Source organism: Geotrypetes seraphini, chromosome 13 (genome assembly GCF_902459505.1).
Source record: "Geotrypetes seraphini chromosome 13, aGeoSer1.1, whole genome shotgun sequence".
NCBI lineage: Eukaryota > Metazoa > Chordata > Amphibia > Gymnophiona > Dermophiidae > Geotrypetes > Geotrypetes seraphini.
The window spans coordinates 5758387-5774892 of NC_047096.1; the positions used below are offsets into that span (position 1 = coordinate 5758387).

At 43.1% G+C, this 16506-nt stretch overlaps 1 protein-coding gene across 5 annotated transcripts in view; it reads left to right on the forward strand.

The window, feature by feature from the left end:
- The window catches only part of CAMK1G (calcium/calmodulin dependent protein kinase IG), a 51156-nt gene that overhangs the window by 9338 nt on the left and 25312 nt on the right, over positions 1–16506 (forward strand). For 4 of the 5 annotated variants that reach the window (XM_033917384.1, XM_033917386.1, XM_033917385.1 and 1 more), the window contains exons 2-3: positions 3858–3975; positions 14557–14685. In XM_033917384.1, coding sequence (XP_033773275.1) covers positions 3884–3975; positions 14557–14685 — 221 coding nt within the window. In that variant the 5' untranslated portion in view covers positions 3858–3883. The remainder of the gene's footprint in view (positions 1–3857; positions 3976–14556; positions 14686–16506) is intronic. The other variant, XM_033917387.1, reaches the window with a different exon arrangement.

The following is a 16506-nucleotide window of genomic DNA, read 5'->3' on the forward strand; positions in this document are numbered from 1 at the left end:
ACTCCTTGGTCCTACTTAGTATTTTTGACATGTTGGATAGCCATTCTTACAAATGAGAACCCCACAGAGGGATAAAATAATGGTCCAGGATTTGAGTTCATAAATATTGCTGTCAGGATGTTCTCTGCTCTCAGTCTTCACTATGGGTAAGAGTCAGATGAATACCTGCAAAGAAACTGAAAAATAGTCCTGACTAGCAAGGATGGATCACCTTCAAGAAGTGATTGCTTGAGCTATGACTTTAAAAAGAAGAAAAGATGGGTCGCAAGAAAAGAAAAGAAAAATGAACTAGTGACAAGACTGCAAAAAATACCATACCATACCATATTGTTTCTTATACCCCGCAAATGTCAACTGGGAATCATTGTGGCTTACATAAGATTAATAAGGTTGGCGCCAAAGATATTATAAATCGTTGCAAGACTACGATGAAAACAGATGTGTTTTTAACACCTCCCTAAATTGAAGAGAGGAGGAGGTCTGACGTAGGCAGGTCAGTAGGCAGTTCCAAATTTGGGGGCCTTGAAACTTGAAGGTGGATTCGAAGAGCGATTTCCTCCGAACTTGACGTGGAGAGGGAAGAGGCAATTTATAGCATTGAGTCATTCTTGAGTTATAGAAGGAGTGTGAATCTTGGATAGCTGAAGCAGTGGCATGGTAATGGGGGAGCAAAGGGGAGGGCAGTCTGCCATGGGCACCTCTCCTCCTTTCCACCCCGGCTCTTCCCGCTCCTCCCCCGCCACATGTGCACCCCCCTCCCTTATCCTGTACCTCTAGCTGTTCTCCACCACGAACAACACCGTCAACATGCTCCTCGTGACCACGTCAGCTTTCGCTGATGTCATTTCCGGCTGCCATACACTAGGAACACGCTGAAGTTGCGGATCCCCTCCTCCTCTCGGCCCCTCCCCCGCCTCTTCCCACTCCTCCCCTCGCCGCACTTGCACCCCCTTCCCCTTATCTCTAGTTGCTCACCGCCCTTGAGCAACGACGTCAACGGGCTCCTCATGACTGCGTCGGCTCCCGCTGATGTCACTTATGGGAGCCACGCATAGAAAATGATGTCAGAGGGAGGTCTGATGTGGTCACAAGTAGCATGTTGAAGTTGTTGTTGGGAAAGGGGTTTAGGGAAGGAACAGGGGGGGCCGAGATGAGGGCATGGGTGGGGTGCTACCGCCCCGGGTACCTATCACCCTCAGTACGCCATTGAGCTGAAGTTAGCCCAGTCGAGCTTTCTCTATGTATTGCCCTGTGAGCCATACATGCAATTTTAAATTGAATTCTATACTGGACTGGTAGCCAGTGTAGTCCTCTCAAATCGGGCCTTACGGAAAATGTTATGATACTTAAAGTAAGAGAATTTTCGTCTGGACTGCAGAGAATCTCTCCCTCTGTAACGCTGAACTTTACTGACGTTTGCCTGTATCCAGAAAATCAGCACCGGGCAGTGGTGATGAAAACTAACGAGAAACCAGTTCTTGGACATATGTTGTTACATAAAAGCGAGAGAACCTTTTCAAGACAATTTAACCGAGAAAACAAGAGCGAGAGGAAAGCTGTCGGCAGATCGGGGAACGTGCTTTGTGTCCACTTTCCCCCCGGCTACTCTATCTCGGTTTGAATGGAAAACCAATCCCAGGCATGTCTACTTGGGTTAATCACAGCAGAGATAACGAATGGCTTGGTCCATGTTTCTATTACAGAGACATTAGGGGCTGTTTTAGGTCTGCACTGCTGCTCTTAATATCCTGAAAAATTGGATTGTCAAACCAGGGCTTGTAAAACTCAGGATAGCGAAATAGTGATTTTGTGTATAGACCTGAAACCCCTTGGAAAGCTCTCCCTTTAATTTGATTTTCCTTAAAGGACAGGGCTGTAAAACAGTCTTTCTGGGATACTGTGAAATAACTTAAAAAGTCAGAATGGTACGCAGTAATACAACTTATACAGGATTATATGATGCTTTAAAACCTTTCCTTATGCGTCTTCACCCCTGGGCGCAGTCGTAAACTGCTTTGTTTAAGCCAAACCTTACCACTGAGACAAATCGAATCAGCAATCCTGCTTTTCAATTCAGATTCAGAATGGATTACAACAAGAGAAACCCTACATTAAGGAGAGCACATATACTTAAAAGAAATTATTATACAAAAAGTTAAAATCAACGGTAACATTTTTCAAAAAAGTTGATCTTTAAAACTTTACTAAAAATAATATACAAATCTAAGATTCTTATTTCTAATGGAAGATTGTTCCATGTCTGAACATCCTAATGATGGTTCCAATTGACTCTTCCTAATTACTCTAAAAACAGTTGGAAATTGAAGTTTAAAACTACAGCTACTCCGTGTAGTAATAACCCCCCCCACACACACACACACACACACACACACACTTTTATAAAACCACACTTGCATTTTTTGCGCTGGTGGCCACGGTAATAGAATTCCCATGAGCGTCTGAGCTGTTACTGCCCTGGCCAGCGCTAAAAAGTGCACTAAGGTTTTGTAAAAGGGGGGAAAATTAGCTGGAACACGTAAAAGAGACTGAATCTGATTGGTTCATACTGGCGGCAGGGGTCATAGTTTTGTTGCATACTCTAATTGGCCCTGAGTGAACTTTTAGCATTGCATTCCCTGCATGTCACTTCATGGATCTCCCTTCACCTTCTTTCCCCTCTTTCGATAAGTCTAGGACCACTTGGCAGCAAGAATTGTAGAAAGGAAAGTCCAGTATAGCACCTGTTGGAAAAAGTGCTTTTGGTACCCTACAGAGATCCCACCCTGTGTACGGACTTATGTGGTAATAAGGATAGCAGGCAGGAGGAGAGGATGGAAATGCGTATGAGTCGAGTCACCCTTAATATACTCTAATATGCTTCTAACTACCCAACTAATGCTAAAATGCCTCCATTTACCCAACACTTACCACCTTAAGATCTCGACAACTCTTTGGTAATTCTTATGTAACTCTTATGACATCTCTTATGCTATTCCTGTAAACTTTTATGTAATCTCTGAAAACTTTTATGTAATCCGCCTTGAACTGCAAGGTATTGGCGGAATAGAAATCACTAAGGTAACGTAATGTCTCTTTCATTCGAAAGGAAGCTCTGGAATGAGAGGGCATAGGATGAAGTTAAGAGGTGACAGGCTCCGGAGTCATCTGAGGAAATACTTTTTTACAGAAAGGGTGATAGATGCTTGGAACAGTCTTCTGGAAGAGGTGGTGGAGACGAGACTGTATGAATTCAAGAGGGCCTGGGATAGGCACGTAGGATCTCTTAGAGAGAGGAATAGATAATGGTTACTGCGGACGAGCAGACAGGATGGGCCATTTGGCCTTTATCTGCCATCAAGTTTCTCTAACCATAAAGCTCTATGACCTCACAATGCAGGTGTAAAGAGCCTTAGCCTATAGGAAGAGGAGATGCAAATGTCAAGAGCCTTAGTCAATAGGGAGAGGAGGAGATAGTGGATGCTCTGGATGGGCCATTTGGCCTTTATCTGCCATCATGTTTCTATGACCATAAAGCTCTATGACCTCACAATGCAGGTGTAAAGAGCCTTAGCCTATAGGAAGAGGAGATGCAAATGTCAAGAGCCTTAGCCAATAGGGAGAGGAGGAGATAGTGGATGCTCTGGATGGGCCATTTGGCCTTTATCTGCCATCATGTTTCTATGACCATAAAGCTCTATGACTTCACAACGCAGGTGAAAAGACTTGGATTGGCCTCCACGAAGACGGGGCTAGAAGGACCATTGGTCTGACCCAGTAAGGCTATTCTTATGAATTCTTTACAAAGGGATGATCTAGTGAAATAATCAACATTTTCTTTCTCTTTCTCTCATCTTCAGAATTCTCTGCATCAACTGTGGAGAAAATGGGCTGTCAAGAAGATGAACACGGCAACCCTTGGAAAAAGCAGACTAGCAATATTCGAGATACGTTTGTATTTATGGAGGTTCTTGGCTCGTAAGTGTAAAACAAAGTTTAAAATTCCACCTTTGAACTGTACAACTAGCACCAGGACTTAGGCCCGCTAGATTATAGGGGGAGAGTGTGGCGAAGTGGTTAAAATTATAGCCTCAGCGCTCAGAGGTTGGTGATTTCAAACCTACGCCGCTCCTTGTGACCCCAGGCAAATCACTTAATCCCCCCATTTGCTCCAGGTACATTAGATAGATTGTGAGCCTGCCGGGACAGATACTTGAGTACCTGAAAAGCTATCTGGAACCTCAGACATGTCCTCGAAAAGTTGGGGTGCAAATGTGTTTTAGTATAGTGGAGAAGTGGGCTTCTTAGCTAATTTAACCGCCCGCCCGCCCACCCCCCCCCCCCCACTTTACAAATCTGCGGAAGTGGTTTTTAGCGCAGGTCGGCGTGCTGAATGCTCTGCGCTGCTTCCGATGCTCTTAGAAACTCTGTGAGTGTCAGGAGCAGCGAAGAGCATTCAGCACGCCGACCTGCGCTAAAAACCACTCTCGCAGTTTTGTAAAAGGTGGGGGTGGGGGGTTTAGTATTAAAAAATGTGAAATCCTTTGGTCGGGAAACTGATACTTGAAAATGTCAACACAAAGGCTTACCCACTTGTACGAAACCATAGCGTGTTTTTTAGCGCTGGACATGGCAGTAACAGCTGAGACACTCTTAGGAATTCTATGAGCGCTGGAGCTGTTACAGCCATGTCCGGCGCTAAAAACCACGCTATGGGTTTCGTACAAGGGGGTAAGCCTTTGTGTTGACATTTTCAAGTATCAGTTTTCTAACCAAAGGATTTCACATTTTTTTTATACTAACCCCCCTCCCCCCCTTTACAAAACTGTGGAAGTGTTTTTTAGCGCAGGCCGGCGCATTGAATGCTCAGCACTGCTTCCGATGCTCATAGGGACTCTATGAGTGTCAGGAGCAGCGAAGAGCATTCAGCACGCCGACCTGCGCTAAAAACACTTCCGCAGATTTGTAAAGTGGGGGTGGGCGGGCAGGTAAATTAGCTAAGAAGCCCACTTCTCCACTATACTAAAACACATTTGCACCCCAGCTGTATAATCTCTCATTGAGAGGGATTAAAGGAATAAGTGATATTATTTCTTCAGCATAGCTATAGTAATATACACTATATTTAACTCCAATAGAGCTTTTCCTGGGGATCTCATGTAAACATTGAATAAAACTGGAGAGCATGGTGATTCCTGAGGGACACCATGATTCCTGCTCCAAGAGTTTCATAAAACTCCATTTTCATCTTGGCTCCATAAATTCTCAGTGTAAAAAAAAAAAGCCTCCAAACCACTCCAGTGCTTTACTCGTGATCCGTATATCAGAAAAGATGAATAACAGCAGTGAACGATGAACTAGATAAATACCGCTGTCAAATCAAATTGTAAAATCACAGCTTGGTATCCTCTAACGAGCGCAGATGTAGTCTCCGCAGTCGAAGCTGCCAACGATGTCTAAGTACTGTAATTGCTGTGGAAGCCAGACTGGGGAGGATCCAAATGATTATTCCATGCCTCCAAATAGTTGGTTAACTGTTTTGCCACCCAACATATTCATCGTATCAAAACAAACCATCCAGACAACAAAAGCAGTAGTCTCTGTGCCCATTCAGGCCCGTTTTCTATAGACGGCATCTTATGTTGGGCATTGCCAAGCACCCTACTGGCACCTAACTTAAGTGGTAAAAATAGTACTAAAATGGTAGGAAGTAGGACATATCAAGTAAGAAAGGACTATAGGAAGTTGCAAAATTGGAATGCCTTCGGTGGCATTCCACAAGACTCACCACTGTCTCCTTCCCTCTTCAACGTGTACTTAGGAGCCTTGGGTAGGAGATTTGCCCTTCCTGAAGTTCATGCATTGTCCTACGCACTACCAATAGGAGGAAATATGTTTTCACTCAGAATAGTTAAGCTCTGGAACGCGTTTTAACAAAGGTTTAAAACTTAAGAACATAAGATTTGCCGCTGCTGGGTCAGACCAGTGGTCCATCGTGCCCAGCAGTCCGCTCAAGCGGCGGCCCGTAGGTCATAGACCAGCGTCCTATTTGAGTCTAGCCTTACTTACGTATGTTCTGTTCCTGTAGGATCTTATCCAACCTTGTCTTGAATCCCTGAAGGGTGTTTCCCTCCTATAACAACCTCCGAGAGAGCATTCCAGTTTTCCACCACTCTCTGGGTGAAGAACAACTTCCTTATGTTTGTACAGAATATTTTCCCTTCTAACTTTAGCGAGTGCCCTCTAGTCCTCTTCACCTTGAAGAGGGTAAACAATCTCTCTGTCTCTACTAAGTCAATTCCCTTCAATATCTTGAATGTTTCGATCATGTCCCCTCTCAGTCTTCCCTTTTCAAGGGAGAAAAGGCCTAGTTTCTCTAGCCTCTCGTTGTACGGCAACTCCCCCAGCCTCTTAACCATTTTAGTCGCTCTTCTCTGGACCCTTTCAAGTAGTACCATGTCCTTCTTCATATACGGCGACCAGTATTGGACACAGTATTCTAGGTGAGGGTGTACCATGGTCCTGATCTGTTCGTGATCCCCTTCTTAATCATTCCTAGCATTCTGTTCACCCTTTTCATCGCCGCCATGCATAGCGCAGATGGTTTCATTGACTTGTCTACAACTACTCCCAAGTCTCTTTCCAGTTATTGAGAAAGACATGGGGGATGCCACTGCTTGCCCTGGATCAGTAGCATGGAATGTTGCTACTATTTGGGGTTCTAGAATATTTTGTTACTCTTTGGGATTCTGGAATGTTGCTACTCTTTGGGTTTTGGCCAGGTACTAGTGACCTGGATTGGCCACCGTGAGAACGAGCTACTGGGCTTGAATGACCATTGGTCTGACACAATAAGGCTATTCTTATGTTCTTATGATATTTTCCTCCTGTAGCCAAGGCTTATTGAAGTTTTGAACTCATGGAGACAGAAAAACTTCCTCAAGCTTATTTTCGCTGAAGACTTGGTGTTGGTCACAGGAGAAAAACTTAAGATCAATAAACCATGAAAAGTTCTAGGTTTCATTCTAAACTCTAACCTAACCTTTGAGGCCCAGATTGATTCCTTAATTTAAAAAAAAAAATACAACTTCTTCAGATTAAGACAACTAAGAACAAGTAGACTGGTTTTAAGCCAGACCATCTTTAGGATAATTGTCCAAGCTGTTCTACTCCTTTATTTAAATTACTGGTATCAAAATGAATACAGTATAAGAGATCACAACTGCTAAAAAAATACAGCGGCCAGATTATTTTTCCGATTAAGTCACTTTGAGAGGGTTAGCCTGCTATTGAGAGAGTTACATTGGTTGCCAATGAAAAGAACTCAATTTAAGATTGCTTGCATGTTCCATAAGGCCATTAATGGAGAAAACTCCCAGGGACTAACATCTGATATCAAGGCTACAAGTTCCTTTTATAACTCAACACTTTGAGCTGACCTTTTTCTCTCCCTAGCAAATTCTCTGGAAAAAAATGTTCAAATCTACCTTTGAATTCCTAAGTAGCAACATTCTAGAGCTCAGATTGTGATGTCATAATGCCTCATTCCACCAATGCCTAAGCTCCGTCCTTACACTTTAAAATCCTAAGTGGCAATATTCTAGAGCTCAGATTGTGATGTCATAATGCCTCATTCCACCAATGCCTAAGCTCCGTCCTCATCCGCACAAGCCTCAAACACTTTAAAATCCTAAGTAGCAACATTCTAGAGCTCAGATTGTGATGTCATAACGCCTCATTCCACCAATGCCTAAGCTCCGTCCTCATCTGCTCAAGCCTCAAACACTTTCAAATCATAAGCATTCGAGGCTTGTGCGGTTAAGGCAGAGCTTACAGGAAAGTCATGGGGATGGAATGGGGAAATTGGGTTCCTACGGGGACAAATTTGTCCCTGTGTCATTCCCTAATCTGCAGCTAAGGTTAGTCACACACACAAGGAAGAAAGCCAAAACACGATGGCTGAAAAGTCGGCTCTACCTACCCAGACATGGCGAGACCCAGATAACTGCAACAATCGTGACGCCAGTTGCGGAAGCCTAAGAGAACAAAGACTACCTAGTTAATTAATTACTTTTTCCATCAAAGCTTTATTCTACCACAGAGAAGATTTTTAAATGAAGCACTAAAGCGTCCACTATTCATATGTGTTTTTGAAAATCGACCATTCAACCTGCAATCTTTTGGGTTTTTTTTAATGCGTTGTGTTGGATAAGACTGGAAGAACATTTTTCTGTTGCAGAAGAGAACTATAATACCTAAGTAAAACCAGATCTGCTTTGTCTCAATGTTCTAAGAAAAGATCCATCTATCATGTTTGGCCGGGTTGGCCTGGAAGTGCGTTTTGTACATCCAGACCCATCAACAGTCCATGTGATTATACAAACACATTATAGTGCTAGAGTCTGTTCCTTCACAGAAAGGACACAATAACTTTTGATATTTCTGAGTCAAGCGTGACTCATTGTTATAATGAAAGACTGAAGAGCCGATTTTAAAAGCCTGGTGCTGGGAAACATTAAATTTTGCACAGCTGGCCTTTGTGGAATGGAGTCGTAGTCACTGTGCTCAGGAAAAGCTGGGATAAGATGCACCAGGACCCAACCTTTGCCGAGTGCTCTGAAACACTGCCTTAATGATATCACTAAGCTCTTGCAAGGCGCCCTTTTATTGCTAGGGGTTCAGACAGTTGTTCTGCAATCATGGCTGTCCGTAGATTTTTGAGTAGAGCCACGGCCTTTAGTCTTATGATGCTAATGGTCATTCATGTTAAACTGCGAAGGGTATAACCTACTACTGCTTATCACGTATATAGCGCTGGAAGGCATACATTTGCATATTTATAAACGGCCCCTGCTCAGAAGAGCTTACAATCTAACTTGGACAGTCAGACACGACATATAGGGTTGGGGATGCAGAACCCAAGGTGAGAGGAGTTAGGAGTCGAAAGCACTCTCGAAGAGGTGGGCTGACATTCTAGATGGTCCCTGCTCTGAAGAGCTTACAATCTAACTTAGACAGACAGACGTGACATATAGGGTTGGGGATGCAGAGCCCAAGGTGAGAGGAGTTAGGAGTTGAAAGCACTCTCAAAGAGGTGGGCTGACATTTATAGACGGTCCCTGCTCTGAAGAGCTTGCAATCTAACTTGGACAGACAGACACAACATATAGAGTTGGAGATGCAGAACCCAAAGTGAGAGGAGTTAGGAGTCAAAAGCACTCTCAAAGAGATGGGCTTTTAACTGGGCCTTGAACACTGCAAGAGACAGTGCTTGTCTTTCTCGGCCTTCTCCCCCCCCCCTTTAAAAAAAAAACAACAACCTTGTGCAAGACTTGCTTTTAATGGTGAATTGCTGAGTGGAAATAACGTTTGGAAACAATATTTCTAGGCAAGCTCTGCATTGGAAATCTGAGCATCCATTGGTTGAATCGCAATAGGTTTATCGTCCATGCCATCATTATAATTACCGCTAATTGTTCTTTTATTACACCTAATGGGGAAGGAAGGGATGAAGATGGTGATCATTTTGCATCCTGTAATCAAGTCGAATTCCTGGCCATCAGTTCTACGATGATTAACGAGATTCATAATGAGAGAAAAGATATTTCTTTTGCGTTGCTGAGTTGTATTAATTCTGTTCTCCATCGTGGGAGGAGATGTTTGACAGCTTTATGGGTTTTGTTTCTCTGTCTATTGAGAGCAGGCTTGACGAGCTCCCTTGCAAAATGTTTTGCGTAGGCTGAGAAGCAAAGCTTTCAAAGCCGTCACTGCTCCAAGCAAAAGGGATTCTTCTGATGGTTACAAGATCTCTTTAAGGCAAAGATGCTGCATCCGGAAGAGGGAACGGAGGGGTCCTGATTAATATCAAATTATAAGCTGAGCCAAAAAACAAAAACACACGTCCCTAGGGTGAAATTGCTCCCACGCCTCTGGAAACTTGAATTTAGAAAAAAAAAAAAATATAACCCACACATTTTATTTTGTATCAGTAAAGGTTAAGAATATCTATTGACAATGAGTTTGCGACCTTGTTTTTAGAAGATATGGAACTTTTGGACTAAGGCTAACCAGAATCCAGTCCCTGGTTTTTTTTCTGTTACACTAGGATGTGTTTGTTTTTTGCTGGTGTTTTTAATTATATAAAACAATAAGCGAAAACCAAAGAGGATTGACCCCCAAAGTATCCGCAGAGAAGAAAATCCGGAAGAAACCAAAAGAAACTCTGGACTGACGATGTTCCTTAAATGGACTTTATTTGAAAAATGTCCAAGTTCCAAAGGTACAATAAATCATCCCCATAAAAGTAAAATAATCCACATGAAAACCTTAAAGGACCTAGTCCACTAGGGACGCAGGACCCAACACGGTCCGCGTTTCGACAAAGAGTCTTCTTCAGGGGTCCCTGAGGGTCCTATAATGGTGAATACGTGGCAATGCTAATATGGGATGAACCGCAAGTAAGACGCTGCTTGCATCCAAACTATATTTTGATATTTCTAGTTTTCAATCAATTACATCATCATCAAGCTTCAGTGGGCTTCTTCTGACAATTAATGCTCCCCCCCACTCTAGCTGCCGGTCAGTGCAAATGATTTATTTCTGTCTGAAGATATTAGTGACGTAAGATGCAGAGGTTGTGAGAAATCCAGGACCGGCCTCAAAACTTCCTCCTGAAAATGGGGTAACATGTATGTATCATAGGCTTGAATCATATGCATATGAGAGTAAAATCACATTCCGAATCTCCATGAATTTAAAAAGCAAGAAATCACCCTGGTCATTTTTAGATTCATATGTACGCTCTGCTTTGTAGACACTCCTGTCTTCCCTTCCTTTTCTCCACCTTTCCTCTTTCTTTCCTTTCTCTTTTTATTTTTACTCTGTCTTCTTTCATATTTTTCTCATACAGTCTTCACAAACAACTCCATTACTCTGAGCTTTTCTTAATATTATGGTCCTTTATAATTAATTTTATATTTATAGATCATATATATATACAAAACGTTATCTTATTCTTATGTATTTGAATTGCTCCTTGTATTTTTCAAAATACTCAATAAAAATTAATTTAACTTAAAAAAAAAAAAATGAAAATGGGGTAACTTGGAAACTCTGTCTCTCTCTGGCCTCAAGTGAACAGACTTTGAGGATAACATGTGACATCTTTGTCCTCGACTAATGCTAAACATAGAAACCTCGATCATGACAGCAGATAAAGACCATATGGCCTCTCCAGTCTGCCCCTCTCTAAAATCCCTTCTGCTCCTTCAGAGATCCTTTCCGCTTCACCTCATCCTGAATACATAATGACCCCACTTCACTTCGATGAAGATATTTAAAGGCTGTGGTGACCTTAGAGATGGTTAGACTTAAGCCGGATGAAGCAAAGTGATTAATGTTTCTGAAAGCGTTCACAAGAATTAACAAACATCCCTGATGGGAGGCATCCAAGAACTCAGAAGAGTAATTAAATATAGTTTGTCCAATCCTCCACTCTCGTTAGGCAGCTCTTTGCATGAGCTCTGCTGGACTCACTGAGGCCCCGATGCTCAAAGATGTGACACCAAGGTAAAAAAATACCATGGTCGGAGCAATTTTTTTTTTTTTACCGGGTGATGCTCAGCACAAAAGCATGCAAATTATATGCATGCTATTTTTACGGAACAGCCCCGGTAAAAGGGGGAGGAACTGTGGCTGGTGCCTGTTCAGAAGAGCATTCGCTGGGCACAGCTCCTCCTCCTGTTCTCTCCCTCTGCCCGGTTGACGGCAGCTCCGGAGCCGTGATCAGCTGAGAGCTGGCAGAGGAGAGAGCAGCGGCTGCTGAATCAGCTGATTCACGGCTTCCCCTGTTCGCTCCCGAGCAGCAATCAGCTGATCAGGGTTTCCCTTGCTGGCTCTGAAGCAGGCGACAGCAAGGGAAGTCCTGATCAGCTGATCATGGCTCCGAGGGGAAGTCACAAATCAGCTGATAGGAGGCTTGCTCCTGAGCCCATCCTCCCCCAGCCCTCCAAGAAACAAAATACCCAAACCTTATTTAGAAGACCGGCAGGAGGGATGCTCACTCCCTCCTGCCAAAAAGGGCCCACCTCTTCAAACTGATGACCCTGCCTGGTGATTGGCTTACACGCCCAAGGCCCCTCCAAGTGCATGGGGGGATTGGAGAGGGGGTCAGGGGGCTGTAGCTTTAACCACTGCACCACTCTAGAAATCAAAATGCAGTAAAAGCGAGCCAAGTCTAGAACAATCAAGCCATTATGACATCACTGAGGAAGTTGGCTCTTAGGCATTGGTGGAATGAGGCATTATGATGTCACAATACCAGCTCTGGTTATCAGAGGCTGAAACCCTTCACACTATTTGTTCATTTTTCTATACCATTCTCCCAAGGGAGCTCAGAATGGTTTACATTAATTTATTCAGGTACTTAAGCATTTTTTCGTATCTTTCCTGGTGGGCTCACAATCTATCTAATGTACCTGGGGCAAGGGGGGGATTAAGGGACTTGCCCAGGGTCACAAGGAGCAGCGTGGGATCTGAACCCTCAACCTCAGGGTGCTGAGGCTAGAGCTTTAACCACTGTGCCACACTTCTTTAGGCATTTTGTACAATCACGCCTAGTGGTGCCTAAATCATAATTTTAGATGCCAGTATATTAAGCCAGGGTTTTCATGGTCTAATATACCAACACCTAAGGTAGATTCCTACTGACGTCTAGCTCACCCCATACCCAAACTCCGCCCCTAGCCATGCCTCCTTTCCATGTAGGCGCCTCGATATAGAGGCGGTAAGCGCCTACTGAGTTAGCCCCCTACCGGCTAATTAATTTTTTTAATTATTTCTTAATCGTTTTTAATGGTATTTCAATTAACAGCGCCAATTTTCAAAAGATAGGAGCCACTGATTTATAGGCATCATTTATAGAATCAGAGCTTCTGGACCTAACTTCTGGGCGCTAGACTTACGCCTGGTGAGAAACCAGGTGTAAATCCTGGTGCCCAGGTAAGGCGCACTTAGGACAAATTCTGTGCACAACTTTTTGAAATGCTCCTGATATACCCCCTGGCCATGCCCCCTTTTTAGATATATGCTAGAAAAGTAGGATCCAGTTTAAATGCGCATGCATAATCTTCAAACTTCTCTATGGAATACTTGACCCTTTAGTCCCCTTATGTTGAAATACCTTTAGATTTTGCCATTTGAGAAATACACAAAAATACAAACTATCTTTCCCTTTCCTTTAAGGGAATTAAATCTGCTGGGAAGCCCAGTCAATCTTTTGTTTTCAAGTTGGTAGAGATCTGGAATAGAGGTCTGCACGGGAACGGGGATCACGGGAATCACGCGGGTTCTGCGGGGGTCCCATGGGAATCCCCCCCTAACCCATGGGACTCCCACAGGGACCCCCCTCTGGCCCACGGGACTCCCACGGGGATGGAAGGCTTTGGAAGCAGGGTTCATCCATATAATGTAATGGACACGTCAGCCTTAGTAAAAGGGGGGGGGGGGGGTTATAAGTTAATTACCTGAACAGAAAACAAAAAAAGGGTTCAACCAAAGAGATTCCACAAGGAAAACAGCAGCGCAAACACAAAAGAAACTGTGGAATTGATGATCCTGTCAGAAGAAATTGCTGCTTTTTATGGGGACGGGCGGGGATGGAGGTAATTCCTTGCGGGGATGGGTGGGGACGGAGAGGATTCTGGCGGGGACGGGTGGGGACCGAGAGGATCCTGGCGGGGATGGGTGGTATTTCTGTCCCTGTGCATCTCTCTAATCTGGAATGGACTCCCTGACTCTATTAGACTGATAGGCCAACTGCAACTATTTCACAAAACCCTGAAAACTTTGTTGTTCTCGCAATATTTAAATGATTTAACTACAGGATCAACAAAATGATAATACTTTAGCCCTTTCTTCTCTCATGCTCCTCCTTCTATGTACTCTAGTCTTAATTATATGTGAACCGAGTCGAGCTCCCTTGGGAAATGACCCGGTATGTAAATCAAAGATTAGATTAGATTAGCAAACAGCCAGATGTGCACACAACTTCCAACTGAAGCAAATTAGCTACAATAATTGGTTGTTAGTGCTTACTGTTAATTAATTAAGTTGTGCATGCATCTTAGACACTGACCCAAATTTTGGCACACAACTTTGGGCATGATATACAGAATCTAGGGTTTTGTGTTTGCTTTGCCACTTGTCTGCTTCTAATGCAAAGGAATCAAAAAAATGATCCATTAGAAATAGATAAAAGACCAAAACAAAATGTCATCAAAGATGTGAGGCATTTTGTAATAGGATAGGATTGCCAACTGGCTTCAGATTTCGCTGTACAGGGTTGATCTAGTCATGAGTTTACCCCATTGCATAAATGGAATCATCTGGAAAGCCCAGGAGCAACCCTTCCCTTTCATCATTTTCTTAAGAGTTGGCCATCAGTCCCCAGTACTGTAGCCTTGGGGTTTTTTTTATCCTAGGGTTTCTAAACCAGAATGTCTCTTGAGATCCCCTCCACCTGCAGCTCTGTAACCATATATCTCTGGTTCCCCCAACAAGCGGTGCCTTTTCTGAAGTATTCCTGGTAAAACAGAAGACCACCGGCAAACATTTTGCACTGAAATGTATTAAAAAGGCTCACAACATGAGGGATATTAGCCTGGAAAATGAGATCGCTGTGCTGAAAAAGTAAGTCTCTTTTTTATCTTTTTATTTGAAATCTATATATCCGTTCATCAATTTTTCCACCTCCAAAAAAAAAAAGCCCAAACCCCAATAAGAGAAGCTCAGGCAGTGTGCTTCAAAGAAATGTTAAAGGGTTGTGTTGACATTGTGGGTTGCTGAGTCACATGAAGATTGTGAACAAGGCTGAAGTCATTGCATTAGACTGGCCACTTATTCTGCAAACGTCGGAGAGAGATGCTGAAAAGTATACGTTGGGTTGAGGCACGCTATTACGCGCTTTGAAGTTTCAAGTTTATTAAAATATTTGTTTGACCGCTTAATCTAATTTCTAAGCGGTTAACATGATAAAATTACATAAAAACAAGTTAAACAGTTACATTGAGACGTATATTAAAACAAGGAAAACACGTGACTTGCACAGACCTACGGCAACAAAGGGACGGATGGGGAAGAACTACAATTGATATAAATGGCTAAAACAATAGGTTAGGTAAAAAATGATTAATAACAATTAAGATTTAATTATAAACTTGGCCCTTAAAAGGGCATTTTAACCAAAAGCGTCTCGGAATAAAAATGTCTTTAATCCTGTTTTAAATGGTTTTATATCTGATTCATTACGAAGATATATAGGCAATAAATTCCAGAGAGAAGGAGCAGTAACAGCAAAATTGTTGGTGCGTAAAGTATTAATTGATTTTAAAGAAGGTTTTGAGAAGTTGAGCGGAGGGATTTTGACGTAACATACGGGATTAAAAGGCTATTAATAAAATCAGGTTGGTTATTCAGTCTGGTTGCAAATGTTAAAAGTGAAATTTTATAGTTAATCCTATGTTCGATTGGCAACCAATGGGCGTTGATTAGGAGAGCGGTATTTTGGACGATCTGTAGTCGTCTGATCTCCTTTTTTGCAATGCCCTTATAAAGGGCATCACAGTAATCTAAACAGGAAATTACCAATGAGTGAATTAAAGTTTCCAGTGCGGCAGGTTCCAGTAACTTAGAAAGAGAACAAATCATTCTCAATCGATAGAAACATTTCTGGACGACTGCGCTGATATGAGAATGAAACGAAAATTTACTGTCAAGGGTAACGCCCAAAAGCTTTAAAGTTGGAACGTGCAAAAGCTTTAAACCGCTAACGTGCCTTCGTAAAAAGAGCCCTTAGTGTTTCGAAAATGTTCTTATAGGCACCCAAGTAAATTATAATCAATAGTCTAGGACAGTGTTCTTCAACCACTGGTCCATGGACCAGTGTCGGTCCACAGAAATTTTCTGCCGGTCCACAGGGCCAGCACGTGCATCAGGCCCAAAACAGTGTTCTTCAACCGCCGGTCCACGGTGCGATCGATGTGGCATTATCTTTGAGCCACCTCCCTCTTCCTAACTGATTCAGTGCACAAAGCCACGGGCAGTGGCTCCTACGGGCATCCTGCGCCTGAACCGGAAGCCTTCTCTCTGACGTTGCAACGTCAGAGGGAAGGCTTCCAGATGAGGCACGGGACGTGCAAGGTGCAATTAGTACTATTATGGGGGCGGGGTCTGGGGTGGAGAAGGGCGGGGGTCTCACCCACGACTTAGCCCAGTGTTCTTCAACCGCCGGTCCACGGACCGATGCCGGTCCACAGAATAATTCTTTTATTTCTGCCGGTCCATAAGTGTAAAAAGGTTGAAAAACACTGGTCTAGGATATTCAATATCGACGACTGAACCAACAGACGAAAGGAAACTGTAGCAAAATATTCTTAATTGTTCGTAGTTTGCTTCCTTTCAACATAAGAGAAGAATAATTACTGAACAAGTTCAAAGGCCTCCTAAAAAGTT